The following is an 18,008-nucleotide window of genomic DNA, read 5'->3' as shown; positions in this document are numbered from 1 at the left end:
CCCTGTGATACATCCAATAGCTGACTGTGAACATCCACTCCTGTGTTTGCTAGGCCCCGGCATCGTCTCACAAGAGACAGCTATATTTGGGTTGTGTTTTTATATTTGAGATTTGTTTGTGTTTTGCTGCTCTGAGCTTACTACAAGTGAAACGTAGGCATCCATCTTCACTTACGAGGAGGTTTTCTAATAAAAACTATTTTTGTGCTTTTTTCCCCTCACAGCTGACAGTGAAGACAGTACTGTGTCAATACAGATAAAGTTAGAAAACGAAGGCAGTGACGAAGACATTGAGACTGATGTTCTCTACAGCCCACAGGTGGCTTTAAAGCTGGCCTTAACTGAGTGGCTGCAGGAGTTCGGCGTCCCTCATCAGTACAGCAGTGAGTTAGGCTGGGGAGGGCGGGCTGCTGCCAGGGTGAAATACTCATTTAACTCCATTTTAGTCCACTAGTTCTGGGTTTATGTTTTATTTTGGATTTTATAGTCACTTAAGTATACATACGTGTGTGTGTGTGTGTATGAGTGGTTGTGCAGGTGCACATTTGCTTGTGTATGCAGGTGCCCGAGGGTTGGGCCTGGGTGTCATTCCTCAGAAACTGTCCACCTTGGGACTTTGCTTTTTGATATGGTTTCATGTATTCCAGATTGGCCTCTAATTTGACATGTAACCCAAGAAGAACTTGAATTTTTGTTTTGCTTTGAGACAGGGTTTCTCTGTTTACCTGGACTTCACTCTGTACTCCAGGCTAGCCTCTAACTCAACAGATTCCCTTGCCTCGGTTTCCTTTGTTCTTGGAATATAGTAGACCTACCTGTTCTGCTACACAGGCCTTTTATCAGGGGATTGGATTACAGAGTTGTCACAAAAGTACAGTCATGCCCCTTACTTTAGATCCACTAAGCAAAGTGTAATTGAGGTTTTGTGTGTTTTGTGTGTTTTAAAGCTGGCATGTAGCCCAGGTTGGCTTAGAACTTGCTGTGGAGCCACAGATGTCCTGGAGTCCTTCCTACTCCTCCTGCCTTGCCTCCCCAGTGCTGGGACTTTAGGCATGTATTACCATGGCCAGCTCTTTAAAATTTTTTTAATGTGTTTGAGTCTTGTGCTTGCATGTATGTCTGTACAGCATGTGTATCCAGTGCCAGTGGAGGCTAGAAAGGGGTGTTGGAGCCTTTGGAACTGGAGTTACACATGCTTGTGAGCTTTCATGTGGTTTTTGGGAGCGGAATCTGGGTTTTCTAGGTAACTGTTAACTTCTTTTGAGGCAAGGTTTTGACTTTGCTATGTGGTCCTTGTCTGGCCTGCAACAGTGCTGGAAATAACAGGTGTTTACACTGTGCTCCGCACGAGTAATTAGGCTTTAATGGCATAGTAGTTAAGAGCACTTCCTGCTCTTGGCAGACAGAGGTCCTGGGTTCAGTTCCCTGTACACATGTCAACGCACAATCATCTCTAACCTCAGTTTGAGGAGATGGGACACCCTCCCGGGCTCTGAGGGTACCAGCGTGCACACAAGCATGAATGAATGAGTGTGCTCTTATAGGCAGTGGGTTCTGCTGGAGTTAGAGTTAGATGTAGTTGTCAGCTGCCTGATATGGGTGCTGGGAGCTAAACTCTGGTTCTCTGCAAACACAGTACACCTACTTTCTTTTCTTTTTTTTTTTTTTTTTTAAAGATTTATTTATTATATGTAAGTACACTGTAGCTGTCTTCAGACATTCCAAAAGAGGGTGCCAGATCTGGTTGCGGATGGTTGTGAGCCACCATGTGGTTGCTGGGATTTGAACTCTGGACCTTCGGAAGAGCAGTCGGGTGCTCTTACCCACTGAGCCATCTCACCAGCCCCCAGTACACCTACTTTCATTTTGAGACAGGGTCTCACTTTGTAGCCACTTGTCCTGGAGACTCACTGTAGGCTAACCTTGAACTCAGGGAGATTCTGTTCTGCATCTTGAGTTGCTGATATTAATAGCATGTGCCTCTATGCCTGTCCACAGTATGCAGAAGGGTGTGCCACCATCTGCTTGTGGACGTTGTACATCGTGGTGCGCACTAGGCTCCGCACCACGATGTACAACGTCCACAAGCAGGGCTGTCCTGGCACTCACTTTGTAGACCAGGCTGGCCTTGAACTCAGAAATCCGCCTGCCTCTGCCTCCCAAGTGCTGGGATTAAAGGCGTGCGCCACCACGCCCGGCTTCAAACAATTTTTAATTAAGTTTATTGATTTATTATGTGCACACACAAGTGTGTACACACTATGGCACAGTTTTTAAAAGTCAGTTCTTTCCATGCCAATCCTGTGGCTCACACTCATGTCATTGGGCTTGGTGGGGAGCCTCTTAACCCTTTGGGTTGTCTTCCTGGCCTGGGTGGAGGGCAAGCATCCCAAAATACTCTAATAAGTCCAATTTGTTTGTTTCTAGCTTTGATTGCCTTTGTTTCTTTCTCTCCCGGTTGTAGGTAGGCAAGTTGCACACAGTGGAGCTAAGACAAGTGTAGTTGATGGGACTCCCTTAGTTGCTGCACCCTCTTTAAATGCCACAACTGTAGTTACAACAGTTTACCAGGAGCCCATTATGAGCCAGGGAGCAGCTTTGAGTGGTGAACCCTCAGCTCTGACCAAGGAAGAGGAAAAGAAACAGCCAGATGAGGAACCCATGGATATGGTGGTCGAAAAGCAAGAAGAAGCAGAGCACAAGAATGACAACCAGATATTAACTGAGATTGTTGAAGCTAAGATGGCGGAGGAGTTGAGACCAATGGACACGGATAAGGAGAGCATGGCTGAGTCCAAATCCCCAGAGATGTCCATGCAGGAAGACTGCATTCCTGACGTGGCTCCTATGCAGACAGATGAGCAAACACACAAGGAGCAGTTTGTGCCAGGTCCAAATGAAAAGCCTCTGTACACCGCAGAGCCTGTGACTCTGGAGGACTTGCAGTTACTCGCTGACCTGTTCTACCTTCCTTATGAGCACGGGCCCAAAGGAGCACAGATGCTACGGGAATTCCAGTGGCTTCGAGCAAACAGCAGTGTTGTCAGTGTCAACTGCAAAGGGAAAGACTCGGAAAAAGTAAGTGTGCTCGTTGTCCGTCAGTGGCTCCTCACGGTGCTGGGAATGGAGGGTTGTTCACAGTGTCTTAGAAACATTTGGAAGTGGTTGGTTGTTTGTTTAGTTGATGTTGTTGGGTTTTTGTTTCTAGGTTTTTTTGGTTTTCGTTTTGTTTGGGTGTTTTGGTATTTCAAGACAGGGCTTCTCTTGTAGCCCTGGCTGTCCTGGAACTACAAGATATCTACCTGCCTTCACCTTCCAAGTGGTGAGATTAATGATGTGGGCAGAGTGTCCTGGTGTGTGTGTGTATGTGTGCGCATGTGTACTCACTCATACATTAGACATGTTTCCCCAGAGGCCTTGGATCCCTTGGAGTTAGACTGAGACAGACTGGTAGGTAGTTCCAGATGACCTCCGATGCCCAGCGGTTCTGTCTGCTCAGGTTCCCAAGTGTTAGGGTTGTGTGAGCCACCGTACCTGCCACAAAGCAGCAGTGTGCTAGTGCCTGCCTGCTGTGGTGGTTCTGGCCCTTTGAGGATAGATCAGGGGGATCCAGGCATTCAGTGTAGTTTTCCACTACATCAGGGGTTTGACCAGCCTGGATTATAGGAGACCCTGTCTCAAAACAGCAATCCTTGAGATTTTTTTTTTTTAGATTTATTTATTTTATGTAAGTGCACTGTAGCTGTCTTCAGACACACCAGATCCCATTACGGATGGGTGTGAGCCACCATGTGGTTGCTGGGAATTGAACTCAGAACCTCTGGAAGAGCAGTCAGTGCTCTTAACCACTGAGCCATCTCTCCAGCCCCAATCCTTGAGGTGTTTTGTTTTTGTTTTCTTTTTTTAGGTTTTTTTAGTTTTTTGAGACAGGGTCTCTCTGTGTAACCCTGGCTGTCCTGGAACTCATTCTGTAGACCAGGCTGGCCTTGAACTCAAAAATCCGCCTGCCTCTGCCTCTTAAGTGCTGGGACTAAAGGCGTGCGCCACCACCGACCGGCAATCCTTGAGATTTTTAAATGGAAGTAATTGTAACTGGCATAAACGTGACCATAATTAGAGTATGTTCTTTAAAATAATGGGCGAGTTTTATACATCTGGTACCTCACTTCCTTTGTTTGATGTTCTAGTTAGAAGTGGAGGCAAGTCTGCTTTAGGTATTTGTCAGTTTGGGGATACAAACTAATTGTTCACCTAGAGTTTAAACCATTGATTACTGTTTAAGATAAATTGTGTATGCCTGATCAACAGCTCAGTGTATAACTCTTAGATCATTTTGTTAAACTTACAGTTTTTGAGCCATTTCATTTTTCTTCTTAATTCTGTATAGATAGAAGAATGGCGGTCACGAGCAGCCAAGTTTGAAGAGATGTGCGCACTAGTGATGGGGATGTTCACCCGGCTTTCCAACTGTGCCAACAGGACCATCCTTTATGACATGTACTCCTATGTGTGGGACATCAAGAGTATCATGTCTATGGTGAAATCTTTTGTGCAGTGGTTAGGTAGGTGCACCAGCAGTAGTCCTCTCTCATCCATAGACATTGTCCTTTAAAATTATCCCACGGGAGAAAACCACTTAGGGAATTGGCAAATTTCCATGTTCCTTCAGTTCTTTGCCTAGATTTTTCTCAAAGGTGAACATAGTTGAAAAACTTAAAAGCCTTAGTAATTGTATTGACAAAATAGATTTTCTCCCTTGGGCTAATTTCATAAATATCTTGCAAATATGTTAGAAAGTACTGACTTTAACATGCTCTGACTGAATGCTTCCTGGATGGAACCCTGAGTCCCACACTGACCTGATCTGGAGATAAAACTCTATGAGATGTGACTCTGTAAGCTTTCTGCTGCTTGCTGTGTCTTGATACCATTAGTGCTGTGGTGATGGAACAACTGCTGAAATTCCCGGTGGGCCTGGCCAGAGGAAGCCGTCCTCCCAGCCCTGTGCGCATGCGAGCTTTAGTGGAAGGCTATTCTGGTGCTCCTTGGTATTACTTCCTGTGGCTGCTCGTTGTACATTTTTACAGCTAATTGATTTTAGCACGGGATGGAAATTACAGTCCCCTAGAAACTCCGCTTCATCTAGTGGACTCTTGTGTGCCTCTTTTTTTTTTTTTTTTTTTAAATTCCCCAAACTTGGCACAAAAGCACCAGCATGGCCAAGTTTCTCCAGGGACCTCATTTCATTTTCAGGTTTCATGCAATGGGCGTACAGCACACAGCAGGCAGCAAAGCTAACTCCCATGTCCATTTTCATAGTAGGCACAAAGACTGCAACGGGGTTTCATGGTCTTAGTAAAATAGATGGTCTGAAACACAGTTCTCAGATTCCTAGTTCTCTGTCCATAAGTCTTTGGACTCTTAAATATTAAGAATCTCTGGTTACTGATTTTAAAACACAGAAAGTACTATATCTATTAGCACAGGAGCCTTAATTAGCACCTTTGAGAAAAATAGATGTCTCTATCTTAGACACCTATTATGGGTGGCAGAAATCTCGTTTTAGGCTCGGTGGGGAAAACCATCTCTATTAATAGTTGGATGGTAGCACTTCTTCCAGGCTCCTTGCCAGGGAGTTGTTAATCCTTATAGGGATTTACATTGTAAGTTTGTAAGTCCCCTAGGGATTTTGATCCTGAAATCGAGACTGTTGAGCTTGAGAATATATATATATATCACTTAAATATTATACTCTTCACTGCAGGGTTCAGTCCTCACTGTCACATCCTGCCCCCCAAATCCAAGAACTTCTGAAAGTTAAAATTTATTATATCCAATAGTGTTCCTTTTTCTTCTCAAGCTATTTCTGCTTTAGGCAGCAGTGAGGGTCATGTTCCCAGGTTGTACAGTCTCAGAACATGTAGTTTAAATACTTACCATCACACCTATGAGACTGTACAGATACCCATAACAGGGAGAATATCATGACCAATCTCAGAGACTTAAGGTTAGACGCCTTTGATTTTCTTCCTTTCTCCAGTCCAGCTGGCATTCAGTCCTTTAAACAATGTGCCATGCAGTACTTTTGATGACTAACGACTTCTATTATCTTCTTCCCCATTGTGTACAGATGGGAGAATCCTCAGCACAAGTGTCTACTGCTATTGGATGGACAGCGGCAGATGTTCACAGCGCGTCATGATTAATTAGTTTAAGTTGAAAGACTGTGTCTGTGAGGTAGCTCAGGTAGAATAAATCTAGGGCAGTAGATAGGAACTGAAGTCACGTTTGCGCAGCGTCTCAGGCATTAACCATGTTTTCATTTACGCAGCTCTTCCTTCGTACATGCAGCTTTTTACTGTACTAGTTGGAAGTGCTAGTTATGTTGGAGTCTCAAAGTGGAGGGTAGGGGAAATTGGCTGAATTTAAAGTTTGAGAAATATATTGGTGGTTTTTTGTTTTGTTTTGTTTGTTTGTTTTTGTTTTTGTACTTTTTGCTTTGTTATTTGGTTTTACCTATAGTGTAAATCACTGAATGGAATGGGCAACCTCTTGTTGTAGTTTAAATTTTGACCCATTTCATGTTTATTTTACAAATACTACATTTTATGGGGTTTGTGTTCGCTTTTTCTTTTTTCTTTTTCTTTTTTTTTTGTGTGTGTGAGTGTGTTCTGTTTTTTTTGTTTTTGTTTTTGTTTTATTTTTGCTTTGTTTTTTAATAAATAACCCTACCCTTAAAACATAACAAACCTAGATGTGATCTTTTTAATGGGCCGAATTGTCAACAAAAATTTTGTTTGCTTTGGGACTGTCTGACTAGCACACTGTATCTTGTACTGATAAGACTGTTAACTTGAACAGGAGGTAGAAGGCTGTCTTCCAATGGAAAAGAACTATGTTGCGCTGCTATATCTTGTCAGAAAACTAGGCAGGTCATTTCTATTTGGTTTCCAAACATTAGCTATGAGTTATCTCTTGGTTGTTGGCTTTATTGCCTGTGAGGTTGGCTGCCTTCGAGCCTGCCGATTGCTGCCTGCATCCATCACCTGCAGTGCTCTAGCAGATGCCTAAGAGAACCACACATTGTCATACTTTTAAGAAAAGTGCTTTTAGCTTTGGACAAATCAAGAAGTTTAGTTGGTTCTCCCCTGGTTCTCAGACCGTATTACTGACTGACTGGGTTTAGATGGCCCTTGCTCACCAAAACCAAAATCTTTATTATTTCATTTTTGTCAATAGTATCTGCCAACCTTAAGTTTTCTGACAAGATTGACCCCCTCCTTCCCTGTTCTGTACCCTCCTCAAAATGTAAAATGTGACTTCAGACAGGTTTAATTCAGTTCCTTCATGGGCTGTGATAATAAAATGTCTCTTTGCTTCAGTTTACAATTAGAAAATGTCATGATACTTAAGCAGTTGTTTTGACTTACTGCTGTGTATAAGGAATATAGGAACGTCTGCGGATAACCTAACTATTCCTTCCAATAATTAAAGTGTAGAACTGATTGGTGGTAGTGCTTTCCATTAACAGAAGGAATAGAAGTATTGAAATGCCATTATAAATTTTGAAATAATTATTATCACAGCCTTGCCTTGAAACCCTGGTTTAGAACTTTTAGAGAGCTATTTCCAGTGTGTGTTAGTTTGTTGGACATTTGAGACCCCAGGAAATCCCCTTTCTCGTAACGTTCTCCGCTTGGATCTGATCTCAACAGGGTGTCGTAGTCACTCTTCAGCACAGTTCTTAATTGGAGACCAGGAGCCCTGGGCCTTTAGAGGTGGTCTAGCAGGAGAGTTCCAGGTATCAATATGAATTCACAACTGAATTGACATTTTTCTTTGTTTTATGAGAAACCTTATGTTGCGCATCTGATGGCTGGAAGGATTGGTCTGCCGAAGGCTTTCTAGTCCCAAATTCAATTTAGTTATATAGCTGGATTTTAAATCAAATTTTCCTCCTCTTTCACAGTAATTTCTGAAGGAGATGCTGTCAATCCCCCGCGCCTGCGAAGCGCAGCGGCTCTAGGTCTACACTTCACATTGTTTCTTTGCAGGTCGCACAGCATTTAAATCTGCGCCCGCAATGCACAATGCGCGCATGCTTGTCTGCCGTAGGAAACTCCATGAGCAAAAAAAAATTAAAAAAAAAAAAAAAAACTGATTATGCAAGTGATTGACAAAGGGTCTAAGGGTAGTTTCTTGGTAACTTAATAAAAAGAATATACTTAAAACAAACAACTTGTCAGCGAGTGACAGTCTGAACAAGGTAGATCCATTCTTGCTGCTGGAATTTGTTCATGGATTTTTCAGGTGCTCTACTTTTCTCCCCCCAACAGGTGCTCTGCTGCGCACAGCAAACTGAAGCGCATTGCTTTGGGGATAAAGCGTCTCCTGGACAGATAACCCTCTTCAGACCAAACCTCTCCTCCTGACATTCTGTTCCGCCATCTTATAGAAAGATGGTTCATTTAAGATTGGTTTTTAAAACATATTTATGTCATAATTAGACTAGTTTTTTTGTTGTTTTGATTATAAAATTAGATTTCTATTACTATGCCATTAAAGCTGTGTAAGTCAGTTTGGGTAATTTCTATTCTGAAACCCCTCCCCCAGGAAAGAGACATTATATTAGTAAAGTGTAGCATACCCTCTTCTTTCGGTCTGCCTGCAGTAGCCAGTTAATGTTAAGTTGGTAATCTGCAGTGCACACTCAGTGAAAGAAATGGGTGTCTTCTCAACGCTAATCTGTCTCCTTCTTTCCCTTCCTACAGCGTTTGCTGCCAATTGATGGAGCAAATGATCTCTTTTTTCAACCACCGCCACTGACTCCTACCTCCAAAGTTTATACTATCAGACCTTATTTCCCTAAAGATGAGGTAATTGTATGTTTTGCTTATTAGCTTGCTCTGTGGTTATGTGCACGCTTACAGCTGCCCTCTGAACTAGATGGCTGAAAGAAAGACTTGCTTCTGTCTGAAATGACTCTTCACTGATGTGTTTATGGGATCAGGGATCAGGCTCAGCTGCCACTGAGCCTCAGGCCTGTGCTAATCACAGTGTGTTCCAGGGCATCCAAAGCTACATGGGAAGACTGTCTCAAAAAAGAAATAGAGATGGCTGGGTTGGGTTCATGGTTTCTGTTTATGGTTAGTCAGCTCCATTGTTTGATGTCATCTCATCTTGATGGTGCAGTGGCAGAGCAGAGCAAAGCTGCTCATGCCATGAGTGCCAGAGAGTAAAGAGTCAGTTAAACTGCACCCTTTAAAAGACACTCTGCTTTGTCCAACAGAGCCTCACCTCCTAGCTTCACCTTCTTGAAGCCTAGCAGCTGAGTGTTACACGTTGTGGGGAGAGGTGGATTTCAGGTGGAAATTTTTTTTTTTTTTTTTTTTTTTTTTGGTTTTTCCCCCTTTCGGTGGGAAATTTTTTTTTTTTTTTTTTTTTTTTTTTTTTTTTTTTTTTTAAGATTTATTTATTTATTATATGTAAGTACACTGCAGCTGTCCTCAGACACACCAGAAGAGGGCGTCAGATCTCATTTCGGGTGGTTGTGAGCCACCATGTGGTTGCTGGGATTTGAACTCTGGACCTTCGGAAGAGCAGTCGGGTGCTCTTACCCACTGAGCCATCTCACCAGCCCCTCAGGTGGAAATTATAACTAAATGTCCAGCCCTTAAAATACCACCCTAAAACATTGAGGGCTAAATTTAGGAACATTTGGAGGAGCCTAAGTAAGGTATTTACCTCCTTTAGAACTTTTAATTACTTGAGCCGAATCTTTTAATTCTTAACTTTAAAAAGTCAAAATGTGGGCAGGTGTGTTGGTGCATGCCGTTAATCTCAGTACTTGGGAGTCAGAGATGGGTGGAACTCATGTGAGTTCAAAGCCAGCCAGAGCTAATGGTAAGACACTGCCTAAAAAATAAAGTTTGGGGGCTGGAGAGATGGCTCAGAGGTTAAGAGCACTGACTGCTCTTCCAGAGGTCCACGGTTCAATTCCCAGCGACCATATGGTGGCTCACAACCATCTGTAATGGGATCCTCTGACCTCCTCTGTTGTGTCTTAAAGACAGCAACAGTGTGCTCATACACATTAAATAAATGAAATAAATTTTTAAAAAATAAGATAAAAAGCTTGGACTAGAGAGCTGGCTCGTTATTTATGCACACTTACTGCTCTTGCAGAGAAACCGAGCTCGTTCCTAGCACCCTATGGCAACTTACAGCTGCCTGTACCCTGGTTCAGGGCACCCAGAGCTGTCTTCTGGTCTATGGGCGCCTGCACACAGATGGTACACATACTCAACTCACACAGGCAAATATACAGAAGTAAAACTTAAAATCTTAAAAATTAAGTAAGGATTGGTGATAGGTAAATAGCAAGTATTCATTGATTGTGTCCTTGCATAGCATATACAGTGAGTGCCCTGGGTTATTTGGGGGAGGCAGAGAAGTATTCATTTAAAGTCAAGTGACAGCTGGGTTTTAGTGGCACAGGGTTGTAATCCTGCATTTAAGATGTTGAGGCAGAATTGGTACAAGTTCAAGGCTATCTTGGGCCTTAGTGAGTTCTAAGACAACCTGAGCTAAGATGTGAAACCCTGTTTTTAAAAAGCCAGTAGGGACTGCAGAGATGGCTCAGTGGCTAAAGAGGACTGACCTGGGTGAGTTCCCAGCACCCACATGGCGACTCCTAACCATCAGCTGTTTAAAGAAAGGAAGGAAGGAAGTCGCTTTAAAGACAGTAATGTGTTTAAAGCATTGTGGAACTGTTGTTTCAAAAAGTGAAAGATTAGCAGGTCCTTGTGGATTTATCCCAGAACTTGAGTCTGAAATTATAGGATCTAGTCTAGGCAAGTTTGGGCTGTGTAGTGAGACTCTTTCCTCAAAAAAGAAAGGCTAAGAGACTCTTTAAAACGTTCACTGGCTTTTAAATCCACAATTTACAAATTCATCTCCGAGGCTGGAGAGATGGTTCAGTGGCGAAGAGCACTTGTATCCTTTTCAGAAAGGAGGGCCAGAGTTCAGTCCCGGCCCGTGTCTTCAGGCAGCTCACAGCTTCCTATGAGTAGCGCCCCAGGGATCAAGTACCTTACAGAACTTGTACTTCCATGTTTACCCCACACCGGGACACGCGTGCATGGTCTTACAGAACCTGTACTTCCATGTTCACCCCACACCGGGACACGCGTGCATGGTCTTACAGAACCTGTACTTCCATGTTCACACCACACCGGGACACGCGTGCATGGTCTTAAAGCAATACAAATGACAGGTCTCTATCGCGATTAATGAATGCCCAACCGTTTCTGACTGGTTTTTACAGTTGTGACCCAATAAATAACCGTTAGTGCAGGGGTAGTCCTTGTACATGTTAGGTGCCACTGAGCTATGTACCTACCTGTTAATATCATGGAGATGAGTCTACCTTCACCCCCACTGAGGTAGTGTTTGTTTCTGATAGGCCACAGTTTTTCCTCTAAACTTGTAATTCTCTTTCTGAGACAGTCAAGTTTGTGACCCAAAGCTGTCTCAAACTCAACATGTAGCCTACTAAGCAACTTGGCTTTAACCTGCAATCCTCCTGCCTCAGCTTCCTATGTGCACCACACATAGCTGCTTATAGTCATTCTTTTTGACATTTTTCTTGGTGTGTTGCCTAACTAGATTATATTTTCAGGCTTCCGTGTACAAGATTTGCAGAGAAATGTATGATGATGGAGTGGGTTTCCCCTTTCAAAGCCAGCCTGACCTTATTGGAGACAAGTATGTGATACCTGTTTGGCTTGGGTAATAGATACTTCTTAGAGCACGTGTTTTGGGTTAAGGGGAGGTGTTGACTGCAAGGATTTTTTTTTTTAATTTCCAGTTTAATCTTAAATCTGAAAACGAATGTTAGGTCTATTTTCATTTTCTGATATTCCAAAGGTTGGGTTCATAAGCGAGGTGCAGTGGACCTCGTGTCACTGGTTGTGAACTGTGTTAGTAGTTGACATGCTCATCCCGGCTTCCTTCCTTCTGAGCAGGTTAGTAGGAGGACTGCTGTCCCTCAGCCTGGATTACTGCTTCGTCCTAGAAGATGAAGATGGCATCTGTGGTTATGCCTTAGGCACTGTAGATGTGACCCCCTTCATTAAAAAGTGTAAAATTTCCTGGATTCCCTTCATGCAAGAGAAGTATACCAAGCCAAATGGTGACAAAGAGCTCTCAGAGGCTGAGGTAACTCACTGCTTTAGAATTATGATAATTTAAAAATCACCAAATGTGATGGTACATACCTTTTGTCCAGCATTCAGGAAGCAGAAGCAGGTTTGAGGCCAGCCTGGCCTGCGTAGCAAGTTTCAGGCCAGCCAGATTGACCAGGGAAACTGCCTTTTTTTTTAAAAAAAAAAGAAAAGCTCTTGTAGTCCAGGCTGGCCTCCTGAGCGCGGAAAGGCGTGGCCGCCACACAACACCCAGCCTGCAGTGCTTTATTTTCTCTTTTAGTTTTATGCTGATTGGGATTGAATTTATGGCTTTGTGTGGACTAATGGACTAACATGTTTTATTTCATGTGATGCACTCAGTTACAATATTGGTGCTTATTTGTTTTGTTTTAATTTTTTAAGTTTGTCTGTATAAGTGTTTTGTTTGTGTGTATGCCTGTATACCAAGTGTGTACCTGGTATTCCCTTTGGCCATCAGATCTAGAACTGAAATCACATGGCTGTGAGCTGTGATGTGGATCCTCACGACCCAATGAAAAACAGCAAGAGCTTTTAACTGCTGAGCTGTCTTTGCTCTGAATTACGTTTTTGAGACAGAGTCACATGGAGTCCAGGCTTTCCACGAGCCCCTGATCCTCCTCCCTCTACCTACGGCAAGTGATAGGTGAGACCTATCACTTGGCAGCTAAGTTTCGTTTGGTTTTTATAAAAATCCTGCTTGATGGCCACAGCTGGAGTCTTGAGTCTTTTGAGTGGAGATTCTAATACGGCTTTTGAAAAGATGGTCAAAGACTTTGGTGGGGAGAGCGAGCAGCTTTGTGTAGGCTGGGGTAGCCCTGGCAGGGTTGCCCTGGGCATCAGTCCAGACCCCAGCTGAAGTGCAGTAACCATCCCCTGGCTGTCGGTAGTTTCTAGAACACAGGAGCAGACATGATGTGGCACCATGCATGGGACAATCTGGGCTTGCCGGTCTTGCTCCCCCTTGTAGCTTCTTTCTCCAAAGGACAAATGAGAAGCAAGACCACGGCCTTTTGGAAAGCTCAGCATCAGGACAAACGTAGTGAGCCCCTGTAATGACACTAAGTCTGCTCTGGCAGCTCAAGTCTGCTTTTGCACTGGCAGAAATAAGCAAAAGGAAAAAAAAAAAAAAAAACCAAACCTCATCCTTAAGGGATGCACTTATGAAAAAAGTAATCAGATTTCTTGATGGGCTGGGAGAAGAGATTGGCCTCCTCTTGGTGCATGTCTTTGCCCAGGCAGCCAGGCGTGGGGATGGCGATCCACCTCATCTTCAGCTTTAGCTCAGAAAGCCCTGCAGCTCCAGTGAGACCTCTGAATCCTGTGTGGACGCTGCACTGGCATCCATCACATCATCCCATAGCTGCTGGTTTTTGCTGTGCTTTGGGTTACATCTGGGTCCTTGCACACATTAGGTGAGTGTGGTGTCGCTGACCTACAGTACTTCTTTTTTTCTTTTTTTTTTTTTTTTTTGATTTTTTCGAGACAGGGTTTCTCTGTATAGCCCTGGCTGTCCTGGAACTCACTTTGTAGACCAGGCTGGCCTCAAACTCAGAAATCCGCCTGCCTCTGCCTCCCGAGTGCTGGGATTAAAGGCATGCGCCACCACGCCCGGCTTCTTTTTTTCTTACTTTAACTTAAAGCTTAGTTAAAAAGATCCAAGTCTTGAAGGAAAACCATGGTTCTTTCATTCTGTTGTTACTGTAATCACACTTTGGCAGATACGGTACACAAACTTTTTTAAGAGTTACTTTTAATACTGTAATTTTTAGGTTTCTAGGTAAAGTTTCAGTATAGAGTTCCAATCCGTCCCTTGTTCATTTCCAACATTTCTCAAGCTTAAGAAACTGCTGCTGGGGCATTATCAATAACCAAATTCTAAACTACCCACCAGTTTTCCTACTAACGTTCTTCAGTCTAGTGCCTAATTCAGAGTACACTATGAATATTTGTCTCTTTTCTTGGAAATGGGATTTTATTTCATGTTATATTGCCCTGGCTAACCCTGAACCTTACGCACTCAGGAGCTTCCTATCCTCTCGAACAGCTGACTCAGATTTTCTTTTTCTTTTTTTTTTAAGTTTGTTTTTTCATTCTGGATTTTTCAAGACGGTCTCACTATGTAGTGCTGGCTATCCTGGAAGTAACTGGCATTGCGCTCACAGAGTCACTGCCTCTGCCTCCAAGGTGCTGGGGTTACAGGTGTATATCGCCACCCTGGCTCTTAGATTTTTCTTTTCTTTTTGTTTTTAAAGATTTATTTATTTTTTATTATATATAAGTACACTGTAGCTGTCTTCAGACACTCCAGAAGAGGGAGTCAGATCTCATTATGGATGGTTGTGAGCCACCATGTGGTTGCTGGGATTTGAACTTCGGACCTTCAGAAGAGCAGTCGGATGCTTTTACCCACTGAACCATCTCACCAGCCCAGATTTTTATTTTCAAGTCTGTATATTGCTGAGGATGGAATCTACAGCTTCACACATGCAAGCACGTGTTCTGTTGCTGCCTTTAGATTGGCTTTCTTGTCTTCTGAGATGGAATCTCCCTGAGTAGCCCAGCATTCATGGAACATATGATGGCCGACCAGGCTGACTTTAAACCTACAGGAATCTGGGGGATGCAGGCATGAAAAACCATTACGGGTTATTAAACAAGCCATTTTTAAAAGTGATTTATATTTGTATGTGTCTGTATGAGTGTGCACATGTATAACTATGTGCATACGTGGAGGCCTGAACTGTGCATTGAGAGTGTCCTCTGTCACTGCATATTCTGAGGCAAGGTTGAACCTAAAGTTGACAGTTTTTCAGATAGTTGGAAGCCAGCAAGCCTCAGCAGCCCTGTATCTAGCCTCTCCAAAGCAGGGTTAGAGGGATGTGGCATCTTCCCCATAGGTGCTGGGATCCTGAAGTACAGTCCTCACAATTGTGCAATAAGTGTTGATAACTGCTGGCATCAGACCCCTTAATTGGTTGGTAACTTGGTGTGTTTGGAGGGTGTTTGTCTATGTCTGTGTGTTCTTTCATTTTTGTAGATAGGGTTTTACTGTTTATCTGTAGGTGATCTGGAATTCACTGTGTATACAAGGCTAGCCTTGAATTCAAGAGAGCTCTTTCTGCCTCCGATTCCTGATTAGTGGGGTTAAAGGTGACACACCACCATACCTGGCCATAAGTAACACCTTGTAGATTTGTAAGCTAATTCATACTCTCAAAGCTGGAAAAGTTGCTAAATAATTGCTTTGCTTTTCCTGAGTTCTGCAATACTGATGCATGAAAGAAATTTTTTTTTTTTTTTTTTCGAGACAGGGTTTCTCTGTATAGCCCTGGCAGTCCTGGAGCTCACTTTGTAGACCAGGCTGGCCTCGAACTCAGAAATCCACCTGCCTCCGCCTCCCGAGTGCTGGGATTAAAGGCGTGCGCCACCACGCCCGGCAAGAAATTTCTAAGTATAAAAGTTTCTAATATTTCTTTTGCAGAAAATAATGTTGAGTTTCCATGAAGAGCAGGAGGTTTTGCCAGAAACTTTCCTTGCCAACTTCCCTTCTCTGATAAAAATGGATATTCATAAAAAAGTGACTGACCCGAGTGTTGCCAAAAGCATGATGGCTTGCCTCCTGTCTTCACTGAAGGCCAATGGTGAGCACAAGTTGTGGGGCCGTATCATTTGGCTAGACTTTATTATTATGTGTGTGCATACATGCAGGACGTGAGGGGATTGATTGCTTTTACATGTCGGTCTTGGGGATTAGACTCAGGTCGGCAGGCTTGGTAGCTGGTTCTTTTACTCACTGACCCATCCCACCAGCCCCATACCTTTTAAAGTGTTTAATTTAGTTTTAGCCTTTTGCATGCAACAAGGTCTTATATGTGTTCACTCAGTCTGGCATAGTCTTCTGTTAGAGCTTCCTGAGTGCTAAGATTACCTGGGCTACCGACTGGCCTTGGGATTGAAAATAAAACAGAATCGAGTCTGCTCACTCTCAGTCCTGACTCACGTGTTACAGCACTAGTATGGCTGCACGTGCCAGGCCAGCTGGGGATGAGGATGACAGTGACACTGGATAGGAGAAGAAGGTTATTGGATAGGCCCTTGCTTCTCAAAGGGCAAGTCTGATGACCTGAATTTGATTCCCAGAATTCACATTAACACTGAAGAGGAGAAATGACTTGACAGAAGTTGCTGTTTTTATGTTCACTCCAGGCCTGAGCAGTCTCCAGAAGGAACCAGCTCCACGGAGTTGGCCTGGCCTCCGTATATGCTGTGGCTCGGTCTTTTTTTTTTTTTTTTTTTTTGAGTTACATTCCCCTCTCCCCCTTTATAGCATGTAGGGATGGGTGTGTGTGTGTAGTGTGGTGTGGTGTGGCATCTCTGTTACCCTCAGGTTCTTGGGCTCAGTGTGTGAGTGTAGTGTAGTGTGGTGTGGCATCTCTGTTACCCTCAGGTTCTTGGGCTCAAGCTATCTTCCTGCCTTGTCTACTTAAGTGGATTGGGTCTGCACCTACTGTGTCTGGCTTGTTGCTTATTTACTTTGAATTAACTGGTGTAAAGAGTTCAGTGTGCATTGATCCTTGAAAAAATGCTGCCCTTTTATAATATGAACACTAATTTTGAACTTCACTTGAATGAGAAATGAGCGCATGAGATAGTTTGGTTTGTTCAGAAGCCCATGAGTGGTTAAAGATGAAATTAACGTAATGAAGAAACTTTGTGCAATTTCTGTTGCATTACTTAAATGGAGTCTTCAGAAATTCCTTGTTTCACCATTAATACTGAGGGGAGGGTGAAATCTACCTGTATAGGGCAAGATGATGTTTTAGGCTCTATGTACCACAGGTATTTCTTGAATATATTTTTTTAGGCAGTCTTTTAAAAACTGTAAGAACACATTTTAGGACTGAACATTGTAGTACACATAATCTCAGAGTGTGAGAATCTGAGGTAAGAGTGTTATAAACAGGCCTAGCCCAAGCTACATGGTGAGAATCTAACTCACGGGCCCTTAGCTGGTAGAAAAGCGAGTAGTTTGTCAGTAGTTTCTCAGAGTTAGAAGTCTAGTTTTGTAGCTCAGGGTAAAACACTTCGATATACAAAGCACTGCATGCCCAGTCACAGATTGTTCCTGCCTTTTAGACCAGCCTTTTTTCCCCTCCCTTCATTCTTTTTTCTTTTGGCTTGTTTTTTTGTTTTTGTTTTGTTTTCAAGACAGTTTCTCTGTGTAGCCCTGGGTGTTCTGGAACTCAAAAGTTGCACCTGCCTCTGCCTCCCGAGCACTGGGACTAAGGGGGCGTGCAGAGCTGCCGCTACCCACTAAGTCTTTTCTTTCATGGGAAGAATTTTACTCACTCATTGCCGGCTAAGTATTAAGAATTGTAAAGCAAGGGCTGCAGAGCTGGCTCAGCAGTTACGAGCACCGACTGCTCTTTCAGAGGATCTGAGTTCAGTTCCCAGCACCCACATGGAGGCTCACAACCATCTGTAATGGGATCTGATGCACACTTCTGGTCTGTCTGAAGACAGCTACAGTGTACTCATATATATATAAAATAAATATATTTTTAAAGTTAGGTATTTCTTAAATCAAAGTCAACCTGATCCTAGTGAGTTCTAGGCCAGCCAGGACTACAGAGTGAGACCCTTTTTCAAAAGCAAAAACAAAAAAGACTTTAAAAAGTTGTCAGTCAGCCGGGCGTGGTGGCGCACGCCTTTAATCCCAGCACTCGGGAGGCAGAAGCAGGCGGATTTCTGAGTTCGAGGCCAGCCTGGTCTACAAAGTGA

The 18,008-nt window shown here is 43.3% G+C and overlaps 1 protein-coding gene across 1 annotated transcript in view; it reads left to right on the top strand.

The window, feature by feature from the left end:
* Oga (O-GlcNAcase) overlaps positions 1 to 18,008 on the top strand; it is a 34,485-nt gene that overhangs the window by 14,250 nt on the left and 2,227 nt on the right. Inside the window, exons 9-16 of the mRNA XM_021151373.2 lie at positions 225 to 383; positions 2,465 to 3,078; positions 4,388 to 4,562; positions 7,716 to 7,801; positions 8,772 to 8,876; positions 11,681 to 11,766; positions 12,027 to 12,219; positions 15,709 to 15,868. Coding sequence (XP_021007032.1) covers positions 225 to 383; positions 2,465 to 3,078; positions 4,388 to 4,562; positions 7,716 to 7,801; positions 8,772 to 8,876; positions 11,681 to 11,766; positions 12,027 to 12,219; positions 15,709 to 15,868 — 1,578 coding nt within the window. The remainder of the gene's footprint in view (positions 1 to 224; positions 384 to 2,464; positions 3,079 to 4,387; positions 4,563 to 7,715; positions 7,802 to 8,771; positions 8,877 to 11,680; positions 11,767 to 12,026; positions 12,220 to 15,708; positions 15,869 to 18,008) is intronic.

This window comes from Mus caroli, chromosome 19 (assembly GCF_900094665.2).
Source record: "Mus caroli chromosome 19, CAROLI_EIJ_v1.1, whole genome shotgun sequence".
In the NCBI taxonomy this organism is placed as follows: Eukaryota; Metazoa; Chordata; class Mammalia; order Rodentia; family Muridae; genus Mus; species Mus caroli.
Note: the sequence above shows the minus strand (reverse complement) of the source record. Positions and strands in the feature narration are given on the sequence as shown.